The sequence below is a fragment of the Vespa mandarinia genome, chromosome 4 (genome assembly GCF_050613455.1).
Source record: "Vespa mandarinia isolate Hongniang chromosome 4, ASM5061345v1, whole genome shotgun sequence".
Lineage (NCBI taxonomy): Eukaryota > Metazoa > Arthropoda > Insecta > Hymenoptera > Vespidae > Vespa > Vespa mandarinia.
The window spans coordinates 6,501,084-6,523,350 of NC_140813.1; the positions used below are offsets into that span (position 1 = coordinate 6,501,084).

General features: G+C 30.0%; 4 protein-coding genes across 6 annotated transcripts; 2 read left to right on the forward strand and 2 right to left on the reverse strand.

Annotated features, from left to right (window-relative positions):
* Positions 1-59: 59 nt before the first annotated feature.
* Positions 60-2,828, forward strand: LOC118443022 (peptidylprolyl isomerase domain and WD repeat-containing protein 1). Its single transcript, XM_035869425.2, has 8 exons — positions 60-345; positions 589-691; positions 767-963; positions 1,053-1,246; positions 1,330-1,667; positions 1,749-1,938; positions 2,015-2,590; positions 2,669-2,828. Exons 1-8 carry the CDS (start codon positions 249-251, stop codon positions 2,810-2,812), a joined length of 1,839 nt encoding a protein of 612 aa, XP_035725318.1. The 5' UTR covers positions 60-248; the 3' UTR covers positions 2,813-2,828.
* Positions 2,829-2,919: 91 nt separating this feature from the next.
* LOC118443152 (mitochondrial pyruvate carrier 2) lies at positions 2,920-3,387 on the reverse strand. Its single transcript, XM_035869673.2, has 3 exons — positions 3,327-3,387; positions 3,130-3,271; positions 2,920-3,046 (listed from the first exon to the last, which is right to left on the reverse strand). Exons 1-3 carry the CDS (start codon positions 3,385-3,387, stop codon positions 2,920-2,922), a joined length of 330 nt encoding a protein of 109 aa, XP_035725566.2.
* Positions 3,388-6,533: 3,146 nt separating this feature from the next.
* On the reverse strand, positions 6,534-21,397 carry LOC118443040 (uncharacterized). Of its 3 annotated transcripts, XM_035869471.2 has the most exons (9): positions 21,095-21,397; positions 20,790-20,973; positions 16,642-16,854; positions 15,912-16,161; positions 9,476-9,696; positions 8,974-9,137; positions 8,719-8,810; positions 8,431-8,623; positions 6,534-7,144 (listed from the first exon to the last, which is right to left on the reverse strand). In XM_035869471.2, exons 2-9 carry the CDS (start codon positions 20,900-20,902, stop codon positions 6,909-6,911), a joined length of 1,482 nt encoding a protein of 493 aa, XP_035725364.2. In that variant the 5' UTR covers positions 20,903-20,973; positions 21,095-21,397; the 3' UTR covers positions 6,534-6,908. The 3 variants fall into 3 exon arrangements, 2 of the variants coding, with proteins under 2 accessions (XP_035725364.2, XP_035725362.2); XM_035869469.2 differs by having other exon boundaries at positions 20,790-21,397; XR_014982054.1 differs by having other exon boundaries at positions 7,008-7,144; positions 8,706-8,810; positions 20,790-21,397.
* LOC146873065 (non-selective voltage-gated ion channel VDAC2-like) lies at positions 11,032-14,356 on the forward strand. Its single transcript, XM_085656679.1, has 4 exons — positions 11,032-11,193; positions 11,665-11,890; positions 13,129-13,341; positions 14,091-14,356. The coding sequence occupies exons 1-4, from the start codon at positions 11,032-11,034 to the stop codon at positions 14,354-14,356; spliced, it is 867 nt and encodes a 288-aa protein (XP_085512805.1).
* Positions 21,398-22,267: the final 870 nt, after the last annotated feature.

A 22,267-nucleotide genomic window follows, 5' to 3' on the forward strand; every position in this document is an offset into this window, starting at 1 on the left:
CACGTAGTCATGCACGATTTTGATGCATTTTGGTTCACCGCCATGTAAATGTGGACATATAGAAAATATCCGTCGCACGGTGAAATATCGCGTTTAGGAATCGTTCCATCGATCGTCTTTGTGCCGTTATGCGACGTAGGAAAGTTGATAGAAGTTAAAACATTTTCCGTATGCAGATTGGTGGCGCTGTATGTTGTTATTCAAACTGATTGGAAGTATTATAAGGAACGATAATTTTCTTTTTGATAATGTCTAATGAAAAAAGAAAACAGGATGAAGATGATAATGATGACGATGGGGCTAATCAATTATTTTTGGAAACGGTACCCAAGAAAAAACAAAAAGGTTCATTTATACATAACCTAATTATTTATAATAAATTTCTGTATATATTTAATAAATATATTGGAATTTAACTTCTATACGATTATTTGTGTTTTATTTCTGTTTGTTGTATTATTAAAAAGGTTTTCGTTGATTTCATTTTTTTTAATTTTTTAATATAATTTTGTGTACATACAATATCAAAAATGTTAATTTGCCATATCATTTTATATATTATTATTCAGTTTTTTATTATTTTTACAGTGTTGGAATATGAGCAAGTATATTTAAGTAATTTGCCATGTTGTGAATGCTATGAGAAATCTTATATGCACAGAGATGTAATAACTCACATTGTGGTAACAAAGTTAGTGTTTTTTATATAACTAATAAGATTTTATTATAAAATATAAGAATAAATTGTTTTATTTTGTTATTATAGGTCATATTTTATACTTACTGCTAGTTGTGATGGACATTTAAAATTTTGGAAAAAGCAAGAGAAATTGATAGAATTTGTAAAGCACTTCAGAGCTCATTTGAAGGCCATACAATATTTGGCAGCAAGTTCCAATGGCATACATGCATGTACAGTTAGTTTGGATAAAACGATGAAAATATTTGATATAATTAACTTTGGTAAGCATATCTTTTTGCTAATATAAAATAGGAATTAAATCCTCAAAAGAATTTTCTTGCATTATATAATTGAAATATTATATTTACAGATATGATTAATATGATAAAATTAGAGTTTATCCCTCTTTGTGCCGAGTGGATATATTCTGCTGGTGATGCAATTGCTGTGATTGCTGTATCTTCACAAGATTCAAATAAAATATGTATATATGATGCTCAAGGAACTAGTACAGCATTGCATGTTTTTGAAAAGTTACACACAAAACCTGTTGTATTTATGAAGGTAATATTTTAGTTTATTTAAAAATATTACATATGGATATAAGTGTTCCTAATCCTAAACATATGTCTTATATTTTATTCTAGTATAATACTGCCTATGAGACATGTATATCAGTTGATAAGGCAGGTATACTAGAATATTGGACAGGACCTAAAACGGAGTATAAATTTCCAAAATGTGTTAAATTTGATTCAAAATTAGACACAGATTTATATGAATTCGCTAAAAATAAAACTTATCCATGTGGTTTGGCAGTATCTGCAGATGGTAAAAGATTCGCATCTCTTAGCGGAGATAGGAAAGTAAGAGTTTTTAATTTTCTTACTGGAAAATTGTACAGAATATTTGATGAAAGTCTTCAAAGATTTTCTGAATTGCAACAAAATACACAACAATTACCAAACATGGAATTTGGACGAAGGTATTACATAATATTAATATATAATTGTTATCATGATATACAAATATAATTTAAAATTCTTCATAATTGAAAATTTTTCAGAATGGCTGTTGAAAGAGAGTTAGATAAAACCGAAACAAATATAGGAAGTATAGTTTTTGATGAATCTGGTTATATGATATTATATAGCACAATGTTAGGTGTTAAACTTGTGAATCTTTATACAAACAAATGTATTAGAATAATGGGAAAACCTGAAAATATACGTCCTATGCAATTAGCTTTATTTCAGGTATACCTTTTCTTCAATGATGTGTTTCTTTCAATTTTCTATATATGTTTATGTTTATTTAAATATTTATATGTAGGGGAAAGCAAGAAAAACTGCAGCAGCTGTATCAGTAGAAATGGAAGCTGCTGAAAATCCTACAATGGAAATGAATCGACCAGATCCAATTCTTTTTTGTACAGCTCATAAGAAAAATAGATTTTATATGTTTACAAGGCGTGAGCCAGAGGATATAAAGAGTCCAGAATGTGATAGAGATGTCTTTAATGAAAAGCCTTCTAAAGAAGATATTATTTCTTTTACTGAAGCAAGCAATGTACAAAAAATTTATGACACTGCAATTATACATACTGCACTTGGTGATATCCATGCAAATCTCTTTGGTAAAGATGTACCAAAAACAGTTGAAAATTTCTGCGTTCATTCTAAAAATGGTTACTACAATGGACATATATTCCATCGAGTAATCAAGGGTTTTATGATACAAACTGGAGATCCCACTGGAACTGGGACAGGTGGTGAAAGTATATGGGGTGGTGAATTTGAAGATGAATTTAGATCTCACTTAAAACATGACAGACCATATACTTTAAGTATGGCAAATGCAGGGTCAAATACAAATGGAAGTCAGTTTTTTATCACATTAACACCTACAGTAAGTTTGTCATTTTGATATCATTAAATCATAAATTTATTTATTTTTTTATTAATATTGATATTATTTGACTTTCAGCCTTGGTTGGATAATAAACATACTGTATTTGGAAGGGTGGTCAAAGGAATGGAAGTAGTACAAAATATTAGTCAAGTAAAAACGAACCCTAAGACCGATAAACCTTATGACGATATTCGTATTGTCAGTATTACTGTTAAATAATTTTATATAATAAATGTTTATTTACGTATGTTGTTTTTTTTTTCATTCATATCTTTCATACATTAATAGATGATGATAAATTTCCGAATTATATCAATTTTATTATATCATTTTTGTTTCTTTTGCTCCATGCGATGTAATAAAGCTCTACCAAAAAGGTATTTACTTGTGGCACATGTGAAAGCATTCACACTAAATAAATTATAATTCTTTGGTTTAATTACCAACGAGTATCTGCTTGAATTAATGAGATTTAAATAGATAGAAGATTAATAACAAAATATGAAGCAATTATATAATATGCTAATATATATGACCTTGACCATATTGCGCTTGTTAGCATAAGACTGGCGGTTTGACTAAGAGAGATCGTTTCTACAGGACGATTAATATCTCCTACATTTGCGATTACTAAACCCCATTTAAAAGTTGGAGCCCAGAAAAATATTGTTGTAGGTCCTGCAAGAAAACGAATAAGGTAAAAAATAATTATAAGAAATTTTATTTATGTTACCTGCAGGATGTAAAAATATAGGACGAAATCTTTGGGGAAGGTACGATGCGATTAGTAACATTGCTCGTTTGTAAACAGTTGATTTATTAGACATAGACATCTTTTAGTATAATTATATATATATATAATAACACAATGCAAATACTATCTGAATGTTTTTCTGATCAAGAAAAGAATATTAAGAAGTATATAAAATTCACAATCTGAGAAAGTAATATAAACGCATAATTAAACAAATTTATGTAATCGATTTATAAGATAGTGCCGTTGTTATATATAGAGGTATCGAGTATCGATTTTTTCATAATTTTCGATTCGTTTAAATCTCTTCAACATTTATAACCTAGACTTTGTTTCTCTAAATTCAAGTATAAAGAATTACAAAATATATCATTCATAACATTAATAAAATGAGTTGTAATATTAAAAAAAAGACGTCGCCATGTTGGAACGATATGGAAGAATTAAAGTATCTTCTCTGTGCTATCGATTGTTGGTAATGCTAGTATATGTATAAACATTTTTTTTACATTATAAAATAATTTATTTTATGTTGATTTGAATTCAATGTTTGAATTTCATAAAATCTATCGAAATATCATTTTATAGCAAATGTCCGCCTGCTCCACCACAACCAATATGTCGTGTAATATTACCACCTAGAATTCAAGAGATTGGCTGTATCACTCCATGTCAGAGACCTGTGTGTTGTCCACAACCGCCATGCTGTTTGCCTTTATCATCAGGACCCTGCTGTCCTTGTCCTTTACCACCTCCATTATGTCCATTACCACCACCACTTCCGCCTCCCCCAAGGCCTTGCTGTCCACCGTGCTGTCCATTACCATGCTACCCTCGCATTTGCTGATTTTTCAAAATACGATTGAACAGACGAAAAGAGAAACAGACAGAGAGACAAAATAAAAAGAGTAAAGTGATATGGGCTTCTTTATCTTTCCATAGAGACGTTTCTTAAAAAAATATCGATAATTGTACATTAGAAACATTGGAGCGAAACATTTTGAAATTTGCCCGGAGCATAAAAGAAGGTTTCAAGTGCTACTTTTAGATCAAGTCTAATAATCATTTTATTTAAATAAATAAATAAATAAATAAATATATATATATATATATATCTGTACGTACATTATATATTTTTTACATGTGCATTCACAGTAAATAGCTATTTGAAAGAAAACTATAATGAAACTGGAAGATTATATTCTTGTATTTCGGTTAAGAAATATATGATTCGTCCATAAAAGGAGAGAGAGGGAGAGAGAGAGAAATTACGGGTGAATCGTGAAGAGACATTTAGATTTTATTGATGAGGTTTACAGAACTGTTTCTTTTTATTTTGTGCTTGTTATATAACGAGATAAAACAGATCATTGATCAGGACGACTACTTCATTGAAAAAGAAAAGGAAAGAAAAGATGGGGAGGAAGAGAAAGAATAAGTGTGGGTGAATGTTAAGTTGGGTCGAACGAGAATGAACTCAGCCGGAAATGAATCGAACCTAATAAAAGTCTCCCTGCAATTTTAGATCGACCGCAACCGAAGATGTCCGAATAACGACGACCAACATTATGACAAATCATAGCGTAGGTGAGAGCAGTTAACGGGAGGTCAAGTGGTTGTGAGGACAAAAGCTACTTGAAAAATGATGATGTTGCGACGCCCGTAATAAGAATGTTTCGACGTAATGCTTATCAAAAGAACATAATCATTTTTGTCTGGTTTTATTCTCGTGCTTGTTTTTACTAACTGCTACGTATAATCCTTTATTTGATAAATAATCCTTAATTTGATAAAACTAGAGAAATGCTATATTAGATTTCTTACAATAACACAAGTTGATAAAAGAAATGATTGATATTTTACATTTTTTAAATACAACGTTGTATGTATTTAATCAAATTAATCGTGAGAATATATATCTTTAAAATAAAACATACCTTCGTTCTCTGATTGAAAATTAATATTTATTTATTTATAAATAATTAACAAAGTATAAGCAAAACGTTAACGAGATCCATTTTTAAATATTTATATATATATATATATATATATATATATATATATATAAATCAATGTAACACATGTATATATAAATTAAGTTTCTTCGATTACTTGGAATATTAATAATAATAATAAAAATAACGATAATAATGATTATAATATTAAATATATATTATGCAAAATATATTATGCAAAATTATCTTATGTCAATGAGAAGTACGCATTAATATTATTTCGTGGAGTGTAATAGATTAGTATTCGATCATACGAACTGTATTATTTATGAATAACGAAGAACTTTCGAAGGTAAGTTCTCAGTATTCGGACGATTTGAAAATAGAATCTTATAACGAGATCACGGGTTCGTGTGGATGGAATGTGAGAAAAGCAAGTTATCGAGCCATTCTTTTACGCGTGCGCGTGTTGTCATACAAATGTGTACATTCAGTAGATATTTCAAAATAATGATGATTTCGATACTTTTCTTTGTTTTTTATTTTTTTATTTTTTATTTTTTTTTAATCAAAATCAGAAAATTGGTTCGTTAACGAAGTTTTGTTTGTTCAAACAAAATAGAAAAAATAGGCTCGGAAATAGAAAGAAACGAATAAGAAACGTTTCTTTTCTTTTTTTTTCTTTTTTCTCTTTATTTTTGGTACGCCTTTGGCACAATTCACATCTTTGTACGATCTATCGTTATACATATTTAACCTGTTTTTATTTGTTGTATATTATTTTTGGACCGCTTCTTCAGATATCACGTACTTCTCTGGAAGATTTTTTAATATTGAAAGTAATTTTTCGACTTTTTTTTCGGTAACATACCATGCACACATATATGGTAAGATTTACGGTCATTTCTGTTTCTTTAGTTTATTATGTTTTACGATATCGTCGAAATATCGATACAACGAAAGAAATCTATTATCTGGAATAAGATCGATGATTTATTGCGTAATGAACTATCATTTTTCTTCGTTGCTTCATTATTCAACATTGTCGTATTCTTATTGGTAGTCATATTAAAAATAAATACAGAATGCGTTTGAGAAATTACACATAATGTTACGTAGCAATTCATCAATTCGCACGACTATATATATATATATATATATATATATATATATATATATATATATATAATAAATAATTATATATATATTTCTTCTTTTCGATGAAGTATAAAGGAAGCAGAACTTTTATTAGTCACCACTTGGAAATCGGCCAGACTGATTGGTCATATTGAATGTGTATGCAGTATGCAGTGGTCAATAATTGTACAGTTCACTTTTTACACAAGATATCTTATTTTAATCGATCCATGAGAATATTGTTATAATCGTATCAATCGTTATAATTGATGTCAAACAATTATAAATATTCGTGTTTAGTATTTTGAATTTCTAGAAACATTAGTTGATAATGTTAATAATTTTTATGATATTCACGAAGATCGATGAAAATGAAGATACTATTTATTGAATATATATTATATCTTCTCATGCAATTTATACATCGACTTACTGTCTTTGGGCATTTAAGAATAAAATAAAGAGATTCTTAAAGGACGAAGAGATTCTCGCAGCTTTTAGTTTTCCGCTTGAAACCGAGCAAATTTTTTAAGATTCTCCTGCGATGTTTACTTTTTTTTTGTCTCGTAGCTTGATTTCGATCACGTTGAGGATTTAATTTGATTTGCGCCAGGATACCAACTAAGAGTTCATCGACATGGTGATCCAATCCCGATGATGTTTCGATGAATTTGCAGTTCCATCTATTCGCTAAGCGTCGGCCGACTGTCAACGTGATCAAGAAACTTTACTGGATTTTTATTTCAGGTTTGTTATAATAAATTATATTCAATATATTATATACATATATACACATATAGTTCATGTATGTATATATATATATATATATATATATATATTATGTATGTGTATATATGCCTGTTTATAAAGTTTATAAATAAGTGAATACAAGTATGACCGTGTATAGATATGTATGTTTAAAATTTGTTAATAAAATAGATTATTTATAAATTAAAATATGAAAGCACCTTCATTAATTTCAAAATTGTTCTCATTAAATTTCACATTTCCGGAGAGAACATAATTCTGATAATTTAAATGTGAGTTTTTTTGCTTTTCTTTTTTTAACTGAGAATATAATAATATTTCATGGGAGATTACTGTTTCTTCTTAAGATGAGAATATCTATTATGTTTTAATCAAGTTTTGTAGGCTTAATACCGCGCAATCACTTTTACGTAGAATTATCAAAGAAGCGTACGATAAATATAAGTTTATAACTTTAAGGATTTCCTCTTGAGTAACAGTTGCGGTTCGTGTTAGAATTCTATTGTGAAAAACTGTTACGTTTTTTCTTGAGAAAACATTTTAAAACTCGGAATTTCTACTCGGAAAAATGACGATAAGAGCTCGTTCACATGAATTTCTTATTTTATCATTTTCTACAATGGCGAATACTTTTTATATTTATATGTTTACGCGAGAATCGGTGAAAAAGTAAAATCGATCGCCAGTGGCACATATATAGTATTGACACCAAACAATTCGATTATTTCATCGATAAATGCAGCATTGATATGGCGAATCGATGTTCAATTGTTCCAACAAACAAAGAAAAAATAAGCAGAAGAAAATTACGAGGGAAGAGTGAGCATACGATCAATTCTAGTAAAATATATTTATTAATAAATTAACGTAATAATATATTAAACAAATAAATAAATATATTATATAATAATATATATTCTATAAAAACAAAATAACTATATAAAATCAAATTACGGACGCGCGAATACATTTTGAAGGATTAGCTATTTGGACGATAATAGTTTCGAAGTTAATGAAGATATGCCGTTATTGTATTCTATCCTGTATATGAAATATGTAAATTGCAAAATTTTGCATGTAATTTCGATTTTCGATTTAGCACTGACAATAAAAGCAAGATCCTCGTCAAATGATACGAGATGACATTATCTCTTTCTCTTTACGACAAAGTTGCCTGGCATAAATGTAATTGGAAAATTTAAAGTTCCTACGGATTTACTTACCCACAGAGAGAACCTCCCGTTTCCTTTCAAGATCAACCTTGTTCCCGACTAGGATGACACCGTGATTTACCATATAGTCACTATTCCATAGATAAAGTAAAGTTTCCTCTGCTACTTTCAAACTCCTTTGATCTACTACAGAGTAGACGACCACGTAGACATCTGGATTGTAAGTTGAACAAAAAGACTCGACCTCGAATCAATAAAATGTCGAACTTCAATCATGAGAACGATCTAACGAATTTTCATATTAGATCTTATTTTTGATTACTAACAATGTTTGCTTACCGACATTTCCGAGGTCGGATGATCAATGATTTCCAATTCAGTTTCTTGACCGTCGAGCATAACGGAAACACTTTTCTGACCGTACTCCTCATCTGAAAGAGAACTTATTTAAATTTTATTTGTATTTTATATTTTATATTTATATTCGTATATTGCATAATTTTATTTTAAATAATTTAAAATTGTTTACTTTTGAAAAAGCAAAAATCGTTGGAATTATTTACAACGATAAAACATTTCTGTGGAATTATTTACCTAAGGAAGTATCGTAAGCGCAAATGTAATCGCTGGTCGTGAATTGCGCCGTTAAAGCGGTTTTACCAACCCCGGATGCACCTAACATGCCAACCTTGTAAGTAGCCACTCGTTCATTACTCGTCTCTTCCTCCGTTTCTATTCCAGAGAGTTGCGAAGCCGAGCTGAGGTAGAAAAACAAATGTGTAGGTTTTCGTGTAGCAAGAAGAAAAAGAACAGAGAGGGAGAAAGAAAATATAACATTTTATTAGCGGAAACTTATTTTGTTTCATCCAACGTTTTACAGTTTTATACTTATTATTCGTTATTTTATTAAGAAAGATGGAAGCCCTTTAATGTTTCTTTGATCTTTCACCTAGTAAATAAAAAGACAAATATAAATGTTTCTCTTTTTCCCTTTGCTTCTTTTTATCCTTTCTCTCTTCCAACGCACATTGAAGTATAGAAAAATATATCCGAAGTAAAATGTGTTATCTATTTTTACCTTTCGTTTCTCTCTTACCTAAGTAATCGAACCTCTCTCGTACTGCTGCAACTGGTGCTACAAGAGGTGACACTATTGATGCTCTTGCTGCGACGACTCTTCAATGAATCGCCGAGATTAAAAACGCCATTCGCTGTAATGGAGAACGATCGTAATCTGTAATATTCGACACCATCTTCGGTTTCGCCGTCTTCACCACCGCCACAAGCACCACCTCGTTTCGTTTCTGCCAACATTGGCTGCAAAAGTGAGAATAGATGGTAATGGATTTGAGAGTTTAAGAGAATTGCACGAGTGTTCTGTTTGTTTTTAAGGGCATAATTTGAATTGCGTGAGACGATGTCCCGGAATTTGAAACAATACTAGTGGCAAACTTTCAAGCGTATATTAAGGTCATAGTGAATCCTCGATGCGACTAATACTATGCATTAATCGAATTAGATTTCTTTCTCTCTCTCTCTCTCTCTCTCTCTCTCTCTCTCTCTCTCTCTCTCTCTCTTTGTCTCTCTCTCCCTCTTTCTTTCTTTCGACTATCAGTCAGCAGATTTTTTTTTAATATCACAATGACATTTGTACGTGAATTTAAAAAGTGCGTAAAAATTCAATAAAAACGAATTAGATGTTAGATTAAATCAATTAATATTTCATTATTTATGTGTATAATGTTGATAATTCTTTAAGAGAGAGAGGATAAGGTTAAGGAAAAAGAAGAGAGAAATACAATAAAAATTAATGATTGCAAATAATTAAATTTCATTATAATATTATATGGGTATTGTCGAATGATAAAATGATCATTATCTTTTTAACATCCGATTAATATCCATTTAATCTATTTTATTTCATATAGACAAAATAATCGAAGTTTTTTGACTACGATATGTATATATATTCTTAGGAAATGATTAAGCCGCCAGATAAATTTCTTTTTTGCATACTTCATGTCAATGATTAACTCGAAAATATGGAAAATATTATAATTTATCAGAGATGCACATAACATGATCGAGTTTAAATAAATGAATGTGTAAAAGTTAAAGTCAATTGTCTGGAATAATTTTCGTAAAAATAAAAAGAAAAACTTCGAGTCTAGGAATCGATCATCGTTCGATTTTGTTGAAAATTAAAAGCGAAGGAAAGATCGATAATTGAATCGATGTCTCCTCGATCGTGACTCGTTTCTTTCTATAAGAAAATTCGTGAAGCGAATGTCATTGGTCTTTGGTGATCTGTCAATGGCCCTAAGATAGCGTAAAATTAACGATCAACTTCATCTACGAGAAAATCGAAAGAAATTTTTGAGAGTCCTTTAGAAGGGTTGGCAAACAGAGCCAGCGATGTTACTTTTCATGAACGAAAGGGTCCTTCTATTTTTTGTTCGATCTGATTTTAATCAATTCAACATCACGATCACAACGACGAGAAAAACGACGTAATCGTTTTCGACGATTAACATTCGAGCGATAAGTTTTGCTCTAGCTTTTCTCAAGAATAATCCTTCTTTCCTCCTTATCTTTTTGTTTTTTCTCTTGCCAACATTTTTTCTTTTTCGTCATCCCTTGATCATCATTGACATGGAAGTTCCTACTTTCTCGGAGCTTGGTAAAAACGCACGAGATGTCTTCAAAACAGGCTATTACTATGGCAAAGGTATCTTTAAATTGAACGTTAAATCGAAGAAAACTGGTGTATTTGAAATGACCAGCGACTTGACCCTAAATGTCGATGTTTTGAAGGTATAATTAATATAGGAACAATTTTCTTTCACCTTTTCTTTATTTACTCTTTATGAAAGTTTTCTTCTCTTCTCTCTATTTTTCTGGGTACATCATTTTCTAATAAGCTACCTTTGTTGATACTATTACTATAAACTTCGTGAAATGAATATTGGTTAAATATCATCTCTATCCTAGAATAACACATTTATTTTTATCTTATATATATAGTTATTTAATTTAAGTACTTATATATTATTATATTATATTATATATATATATTTTATTATATTATATATATATATATATATTTATATATATAAAATATAGTATTTTTATTCTTTTGCAACTGGTTTCAATCATTGATATTTTACTTTGAAATATAGGTTGTATCATAAAGCATAAGAATAATATCGATCATAAATTCGATATAAAAATAATAGAAATTAAGTAGAAAACTATGTTTATGTTGACCTTCTTTCATACGAATAGTTGGATGGTCTCTTAGAAACTAAATATAAGACTGAAGACTACGGTAACTTCATACAAAGATGGACGACCGACGGAACAGCTTCCCTAGGTTGCGAACTGACTGGGAAAATTGTCGAGAATATGAGCATGTTATCCGAATTCTTTTACAATCCACAAACTTCGTTTAAGGGCATGAAACTCGATGCAAAATACAGCAACGACAGGGTCACTGGAGTTTGCTCATTAGGTTGGTATTATTTTTTTTTACTCTCTTATTATCATTAAATTTATGTCAACGAAACAAAACAATGTATAATGAGATTATACAAACATATAAAATGTTATAAATACTAAATGCATAAGATAATTCATAAATGAGTGAATCCATTGTATCATAAAACGTAACTCTAGATTGATTGTTTGTTTGTACCGATTTTTTATTATAATTAAGTTATATTTCTTTACAACATTTTTATACAACTCCTTTTCACAAAGAAGTTGCTAAATTCTAATAGTATGAGGTAACATTTATTTAATTAAAACCTGCGAGATAATTAAAATATAAAGTCGCTTTCTTTAATCATATTTTTATCCTTTTTCTTTGATTACCGTGAAAAGAGGGAAAAAGAAGAGGTACATAATATAATTACTTTATATATTTGTTTAGGAATAAATATGTACGCTTTACAAATGAACAATAAAACAAACTTACCGAGTTTCAAAAAACTTAAAATATTAATTATAATATATTAGTTAATTATAAAAGTTTTTATTTTTATTTTACATTATGAGCAGAAATTGCGTGCCTTTAAATTATATATTTTTGTGATTCTACGATAAAGAAAAATCCGTGAATTAGGTTGTTCTATTTCGCGATAGAAAGAATAAATATATAAATAAATAAATATATATTCAAATATTCGTTCAAAATAAATTATAAAGGAATATAATTATTTAAAACGTTCGAATAAAAAAAGCATATGTGTCTATGTCATTTTACCATTAATATAACGAAGTCTAGGCCAATGGCATTAAGTCACTCGACACCAGTCATTTTCTACAGTGGCTACCCACAGGATTTTTTTCGTTTCAAACAAGAAACCACGAAGCTCAGGCTCGTTTATCTCCTCGAAGGAAAGCAACCGTTCTCAGTTCTGATTTACTTTGGAGATCGAGTAAGATTAACAAATTAGCGAGGGCGTGTTATACGTGGATTAAATCATTCAACATCTCCGATGTTCATCATTAACAAATTTGTGCGATATTATTAGTATTTACTTAATGATTAGTCTAAGAGAGAGAAAGAGAGAGAGAGAAAAAGAGAGAGAAATACTCTTTCGAAAATATTCAAACCAAAATTTCAAACGAAATTTATTTTACGATTTCATTATATTCTTTATTTATTTTACGATTATCTTATTCATTTATTTTACGATTATCTTATTCATAATATAAGTTATTTTTTAAAAAATTCTTTTCCCACAGTTAACGATAACTTCGACTCAAACTTGAATCTTTATGGTGGAGTTGTTATGAGGATCAAGGAGATCTTCCTAGGTTACCAATGTAGTTACAAGACAGCTACGAAAGAGTTGACGAAGAACGACATCGGAGTAGCCTTCGGCTTTCAGGACATTTTCTTCCATTTAAGATGCAATTCAATACCACGTGAATTTGGTTGTTCTATCTTGTATAAAGGTTAATCATTTTTTTAAGTATTCTATACTTTCATATCTCTCATTTATGAAGAATGTTCGCTATCCAGTATTTAAAAAAAAAAAGTGAAACATTTATTTTTTTTAATTATATCTACGTTAAACGATTCTAGATCTTTATAACGTACAAAAAAATTCTTGAACTTATAAAACTTAAAGTATTATCCGCGAATAAAATTAATTTAACATTGCTCGTTACGTTTTTCGATAATTAAATAATATTTCAAATTTATCGAATTGTCGGATAAAAGAAAATTCATATTTCAATATATAAAAGGAAAGTTTAAAGCGATAGACGTTATAAATGAAATTTTTCCGTGCACTTTTCTATTTCGCTATAGAACAAATTAAACAATCGTGAGTATGCGCTCGCACATTTCGTGGCCTTTAAAAATACCAATGATTTTCACTTTAAAATTAAGCAAAGTTGCGTTTAGATTACTATGAAAAAGTTTATTTACTTAATGAACTCGTTTTTCTTTCTTGATCGTACAAAATGGAATACCTGGCGATCAAAGGGCTTATCTGATCTTATATTTATTTATCTATATTATATTTATTACTATATCATATTTGTTACTATATTTATTATCTTATTATTTTTTAGCTATATAAATATATATGCTTTTTATATAACATGATATAATATAGAAATCACTGTTCTACGAATTAATTTTATTAACAATATCATTTATTGCTTCTTGCATTTTATTTTTCTTTTTTCTTCCAAAGTTAATTCCGATTGGGACATCGCGATGAATGGAATATCGTCGAATAGCGAGAACTGGAATGAGTGGATGGTTGGTATAGCAGCAAAATACATACTAGATGAAAATTCGATCCTACGATTCAAGATAAACAGTGCTATGCAATTCGGTACGAGCTTACAGCAAAAGTTGAACGAGAGCACGACGGTCTCATTGTCATTTTGTTTGGATTGCATGGATATTAGCAAAGGCAATCACAAAGTCGGCTTGGCGATCGACATCGAAGCTTGAGAGGATGAGAACGTTATTGAATACTTTGAGATATGATTTTATTATCATGGTCACAGTCAGTCATCATTATTTTTTTTCGTCTCGAATTTTCGCGTCATTTCTATGGCGCGTAATACGAACGTATTGCTTGTAATAATACAATAATAATGATGTTATTTATAATAATATTTTTTTATAGATATTCTGTTCTTATTAAGAACGAAGACGAATATCTTTTTCAATGAATGAGCAAATAAACGAACGAATGAAATTATATTTATTACTTAACAACATATTTATGTAAATTAATAAGACCTAATTGAATACATTTTCAAATAACGTTATTTATTATGAAATATCATTGTTTATATAAAAATGTATTCGGTGTGATGCCCATGGATGCTACTATAGATGTTTTTGCATCGATTAATGGTGAATGATAAAATGAAGAGCGATTTGTTTTCGCAGATACCTATCGCAGATACGATCGATAAATGAAGGTTCTTTTAACATACGCGAGATAATATTAAACCAGGAAATTAATCATGTCATTGTAATTTCATATTTTCGTAGTTTGAAATGCAGGATTACCAGATTTATATCTATATTCTTTTTTTTTTTTTTTAAGACGATAATATTAGAAGTATAAAGAGACTTAAGAGATTAGAAAATTATTCGTAATAAATAATATTATTCGTCTCTGTTATATAAGCATTAAAAAAAATCAATTACTTATGCAAATATTAAATATCACGTCGGGAAAAAAGGTAGAACTTTATAGTTTGTCGACAATGTTACTTGTGAGTCTCATCAATAAGAAATTTTTCCTAGCTTCTGAGACAGACGATCCATTCGCAATACGTATTACAAAGAGTCTACATTTAAATATGGAAGCTTAAAGATATATTTATATATAAACATGTCGTAGCCATTCCGAACAATGTATGAACATTGTTGGAGAATTAATATGTTAATATTTATATATAATCGTGCGGTGTCCTTTCCATGTCCGAACATTTATATACGATTAAAGATCGTCCATGCATGTGGTGATTAGTTTGAAGTTAGATATTATATCGTCATGCACGGATAAGACACGTTCAGACAGATTTATACAAATCTGTGCTGTAGCCGTACATCTCCGTTGTGAAATCGGGAAATAAGGAAAATATTGATGCCTATCAAATATAACCGGAGAACGTGCGGATCATAGATGATCAGAGATACGGCACGGCTGATGTATAAACTATTAGATATAAAACTATAGTAACTAATTCGAATCTGGTACATGGCTTAGACACGAAACGGCACAGTTGTATATAATTGGACCTTAAAAGGATGGTATTCGTAAATAGCATTATCGACGAAGTATAAAGTGATACCAATTTTCGGATGGGAAAATACTTAATAAATATATTTTTTGGATTCTTCGATCGTACAAATAAAAAATTTAAGAAATTAATTATATTACTCTTTTGTAGCTGTCTGAGAACGATTAACAATCACAAATTGTTAAAGTTTTGCACAATCTCATACTTATTTGTTTATACATAGATTTACGCGATAGAATACTCACCCTATGTCGTGGTACTGCTGGCATACTACTGGTTCTACCACGATATTGCCTCGGCACAGGTGCACGAGATCCCGTTCCCTGTCCAACTGAGCCGGCAGGACTAGTAGGACTCGGACCACCAGGACTTGCCCCTGGGCTGAGATGGGACGATATGGAGGCTACTCCAGGACTTACAGCTGGGGGAGTTAAGTTTGGACTCCTTGGTGACGGCGAGAGATGTCCCCAAGGACCCGCTTCCGCCTGTAAAAATCTGAACTTCCCTTCTTTTCAGGTCAGGATCGATTTTCTTTTCGTTTTCTAACACAATTTGATACTTTACCGTGTCAAATATACATCATACAAAAATATATTAAATAAAAAAGAGAAATATAACGAGTAGTTTATTTACCTGCATATTTTTTATTTAATGTGTTATAATATTCCATAGAAACATGTAATACGTTAAATTATCTATTTGTTTATATATATAACGTTTGTTAGGCCAAGTTCAATGTTATTTATAGATAATGAAAGTAATATTGAAAAATCTAACAAGTTCAATGAAAACATTTTAATTTAGCAATTTTTATTTGTTGGGTCAAACTCATAAATTTTGCATAGTTCTAGAGTAAAGTTTCTATTATGGTTTCGTTTAAAAGCCTCTTCCTTCCATTCTCTCTCTCTCTCTCTCTCTCTCTCTCTCTCTCTCTCTCTTTCTCTCTCTCCTTCTCTTTGTAATTTTCGAAAGTACCTGTGTAGGTCAGGTGTAGGTCTGGCAACAGCTATACTAGAGCTTCTTCGTCGAGGATGCGTTGGCGATTTTGGTCCATCCAACGTTCCATGTCCTTGAGTGCCGGACAAGGAGCTACGGTGAATTCGTACCTCGATTTCGCTACTTCGCCTTTGGAAAGCTCTTTTGCTCCACTTTCTGGCCTTTGTATCGGTACCGGAACCCTCCTGCTTCCTGAAATGCCGAAGATAAAACGATGCTTCGCATTCCCCTCTTTGGAAATCAACAATGTTCTCCTATTCTCGTTAGAAGGGACCGATTCCCGTGTGCGACCATACTGATAAAATAGATTCTACGAGGCGTGTCTTTTTCTTTCGAGGGATCGTTTAGCTCGCTATACAAATTTTATTTTTGCAATTTTTCTCCTCAATGTGCCCTTTGGCATATTGAACGTTACAAGATATCTGACAATATTTCAAGATTCGACATACATGTAGATGAAACAGTTTTATATGGAACAAATACATATACATTTTATACGTAATATTTTATATATATAGAGATGTGTCTATACATATATTTTAGATTCTCTTTCATATGGGATACTAAGCAATAATAATGAAAAACTTGTAGTACGGAATGATTTTTTTCTAACGCAGTTTGAGAAATATTTTACGTAAAAAGAATGCACAATTAAATATGACGGAATTAGAAATTTTTGTCGTTCTGATGTTTTTTCCTTTTCTTTTTTTTTCCTTTCCTTTTCTTTTTATTTTTTAGCAACGAATTCTCTCCACAGATTTTCTTTTTCATGTATCTACCAGTCTTATGTACGTACATATTTACATATACATAGATTATGGCAATATAAAAGAAAAGTACGACAATGAAAGACTCTATATAGAACAACGGTATTATAAATGAAAATAGCACAAGTCGTAGGACGATTTCTTGGTCGATTTTTCGAGGACGGTTTTGACATGAGGGTTCTTTCACTCGAAATGGCATCATTTCGCACACGCATGCGCTCACTTCCTTTTACACACACACACACGTGCGGATACCTGACAATGCTGATACATATATACACGAAATATATATATATATATATATTTACGTGAGAATATAAGACGTAAAACCGAGCTTCAATGCGTTTTATAAGAGGTTAAGTAGGCGCAGCGCGCAGAATTCATGATTAGACGACGAAATCTCGAGCTGTTAGAGTAGTACTTGGGTATGCTAGGATGGCTTGCTAATTGCCGAAGTGCAAACTTCTTTATTCTTACATCTACCGATTCTATGCTCTTAGCTGCTTTGTCCACGAGAGAGAAAGACAGAGATATATGACGATGACGAGAGAAATCGATTTTCTGATTTCCTAAGGAAATTCCTACCGTTGCAATTTCTTGCATTGAGTGATCACTGAATATTTTTGTGTTTTCTGCATTTTTCTTTTTACATTTCAATTTATATCATTCAACGAATTTATTTTATATCCATCACAAGAATTGCAAAATTGAATTCGAATAAGGGTTCTTATTGATAGCATAACGACCTATATGAGCATTCATATTTTTTCAATTATCAATTCATCTTTTAATGGAAGAATTCAACAATACAAATACATTAATGGAAATATAAAATTTTGAAAGAAAAAAGTAATATTTCGAATTTTTAAATTAATTAATCCTTGTTTAAACGTCTCGTCGAGAATTTTTCTTGATTATCGGTCGATCGTTATTTTTAATTAAAATCCAATTACATTAGAAATGTCTCATGTTCCTTCAAGTATTGACTTATATTTAAATTGATAAATTCAAAAATATGAAATGTAATTCTTTATATGTTTTATTTTGTTTTCTAATAAACGAAAAGCAATGTTTTTGATTTCAAATTAATTTCTGTCTAGATTTTACATCGACATTTTTTGTCGACTGTTGATCGATATTTTTAATTAATTTTTTTTTTAATCGCGTTCTATGATGAATGGATCGTCGTAAACAATTTTTATGACTATAATGAAAGTGCGATTAACGGCTACTATAATGGGTGTTTCTGAAGATATAATCAAAGTTCGATTTTCGTTTCATCCCTCATTTATATGCAATATCGATTTAACGTAATAACAAACGCTTAATCGTTACTTAATTACCTGTCCACGATCCTATTCAACTAATTTCTCATATCGAGAGCATAATTTTCTTGTTCGAAAATTACTAAAGGATAAACAATTAATAACTCTCGATTTAACAGTACGGTAAATTAAACGACGAAATTTACGAAGATTCATTAAAATTTTTTGACGTTTCTTGGAATATTCGTTCGAAGATATAAAAAACAAAGTGACTCAGATAATTATTTCCCTGGGTAAAATTTATTGCATTAATAGCAAATCCGTAAAAATGATGAGATCAAAATCGGCAGATATATGTTTTCAAAATTCTTTTTCAATACTGAAATTATTGGCTCGTATTATATTGACTCGTTATTGGATATTTAGTAGCATAGAATAAACTGATATATATCTTGTATATAGAGGAATATGTAAAGACAATAGATACGTTGAACATCTAAATTATTTCTAAATTATTTAAATAGTAAAATAATTATTGAACTATTTTTTTATCGACGATACTTTGAATGGTCAAAAATATGTAAATTTTTTAAATTAATAAGCTATCTGGATTATTAGAAGATATTTCCACACCTCAAATATATCAAATATAGTTTCAACATGACAGATGTCTCATAATGTATTAATTGCACAACTTTTAAATAAATAATTTAGATGTTCAATTTGAGATGACCTGTATATATTATTTAAATATGCAAACATCTATTCGATGTATCTTATTAACAATTAAATATCTGACAAAAATTCCTATTTTTATTTTGCTGTATATACGTACATACATACTATTATTATGAAAAGCACAGTTATATATATTTTTCAGTATAAAGTTTCAGAAGTCTTGTGCGATCTAATTATTACGATATATATACATATATATGTATGTATGTATGTGTGTGTATGACATTAACGCAAATGTGAACAACAAAGTTTCATATAATAAAATGATGAGATCGATAAAACATCAAGGTGTTACATATTTTAAATGTCAAGAGATATAAATTTTAACGATTCTACGATTTATAACTATGTAGCATTCCTAAGATCCTTCGTTATTTTCCTTTATTTTAAAATCGCAAAGTATCGTAACAAGAAATAAGTATAAGAAAGAAAAAGAAAAAGAAATTACGGTTCGTTTAAAGTACTCTTAAAGATGATGATGCTTTGATCTCCAACGACGAAAAAAGTGATGGAGCATTAATAAGATCCTTGTCTGTTCTATATAAGACGTATTACTAGTACATCTAACATCTTATCTCAAAAGTAGTCCGACATTAACCATCCTTTTTTCCGTGACCTTTGTTACTTTCTACTTTAATTCGACTTAAGCTTTAAAATAAGTTGCTCAGAAAAGATTCGTTATGATTTTTTTGTTCAGAAAAAGGAATATTCAATTCAATGAGTTTTAATGAGAATATAAAATTTATATCATTAGAAAAATGTTATGTATTATAAAACAAATAGATATAATCATAAATTCGATAATGACATATGGAAGAATCTACTAAATTAAATTAAATTAAAATTAACTTCACATTTTCCCAACAGATACGATCGATGTAGTTCATGTTAACGGCTGACATTATTTTAAATATTCCTGAAGTTTTAATTTTTTCCATTTTGTATGATTTTTTATAAATTTTCTAATTTTTATAATTTATTCTATTTTTAAGTTAGAATACAGTCGAATTGAGTCGTAATTATTTGTGAATCTTCGTCTTGTGTAGTACTTGATTTTTAATATAAATTTCAACTCGATGCATTCAGCAATTTAAATTATAAGGGGTATCACTTCGACGCATACACACACACACACGGACCTACGCACATTTTAATTTTGATATACAACGTACAAATTTCAAAAGATTTTTTGATATCTCAAGTAGTCTTACCGCGGTCGTAAAATTTGTTCAGATATAAAAAAATATTTTAATTGTGAAAGCATTCTAAAAATACAGTAGTTAGGAATTCATTTTTCGTTTGATATATATTTTTGTATATTTTTTTTTTTTTTAAACAGAAAATGGCCAGATCTCACCTCGGTATTAATTTGTCTTCGAGCATGTTTGGCAAATCGTCGCTATCCTCGGTGACAGCTGCAAAAAAATCTTGAAACTTGTCTGGAAAGTTGCTGGGTGTACAAGTATTCATGGAAACGTTCTCGAGAACCGTCGAGACTCGTTTTTCAACGTTAACCGCATGGTTCTCCGACTCGGTAGATGCTGCCATTCAAAATGAACGAATGAAAGTATGAAAAATAAATACGATATCACTTCGACGTTCACTGAATTCAAAATCCCCACGAAAAAATCCTATTAAAGTTCTCGTTCTGTCCAAGCATACCTTTATACAGTCCTTTCACATTCTTTTCATTACTCAAATCACCGATGATTTATCACTTTCGTCGTTTCAACTCTGAAAGAATCATTGAAAACGTTAATTGATGATCAAAGAAATGACCATCGACAAGTTATCAGCAACAGAGAAATCTGAGTCATCGATTTCACATCGAATCAATTTTCCAATAGCTCGAATTTCCCCTTTTCAAGAGCCACGAGGTCTCGAAGACGCAACAGGATAATGTTCAAAGGCGAACGAGGGAGATGATAACTCGTAATAAGAGTAATGGATCCGGCTTCGCGTTTCAGCTAGGTCTTGCTGAAAACTGAAGCTCGCATGTACGTTCTTGCGTGTCATACCACCTCCGTTGTATTCATTTGACAACGCTTGCGCAATCGTGAGGAGATCTAAAAGTTCGCCGAACGAATGAACTAACGAATGTATTATAACTCATCGACGAATGTGCCGAATCACTTTCCCATTCCTTTTTTATTTATTTTTTCTTCTCTTAACACTATTTTGACTCGAGGGTAGTTTATCACTACTTCTTGAATTGTGCAATACAGAAATTATTCCTTCCTTTTAACTTTACGATATATTTTTTTGTCTCTAGACGATGCTTTTGCACGTGCTTTCTTTATGAGTTTCTCTTCAGTATCGTTTTATCTTTCATATACAGAAATAAGAATATCTTATATCTTGGCTAAAACATTTATCTTCGTATATCTGAGTTACTGATTTCTTTCTCTTTTAATTTATTTTTTACACGAATAAATGATAGAATAATTTTTTCGAGAACATAAATGCTGATTTTATTTCTTTTTGTTCAGAATTGTTCAGAATTTTTGGAAATAGATAAATGTACTTCGTGAAAATAAGAATTATTATTTTCAATCTGTAAGACCGTCTGCTTTTTGGGGTTAAAAATTTTTCAATTCGAAATTGATTCGACCTCGTTAAAAATCTTTATATACTTTTTTTGAAAATGATTTTTAAAATTTGACAAGATTTTTAAGTATCTAGATTCGTTTTATAAAAATCATAAAAACTTTGATGAAAAGCGATAATTATGTTCTGTTAAATATTTAATAAAAATTAATCTTTAAGATTCTTCATACAAAGTATTATTTTTAAATTTCACCATTTTCGGAAAACCATCAAGCGAAAATATATTTT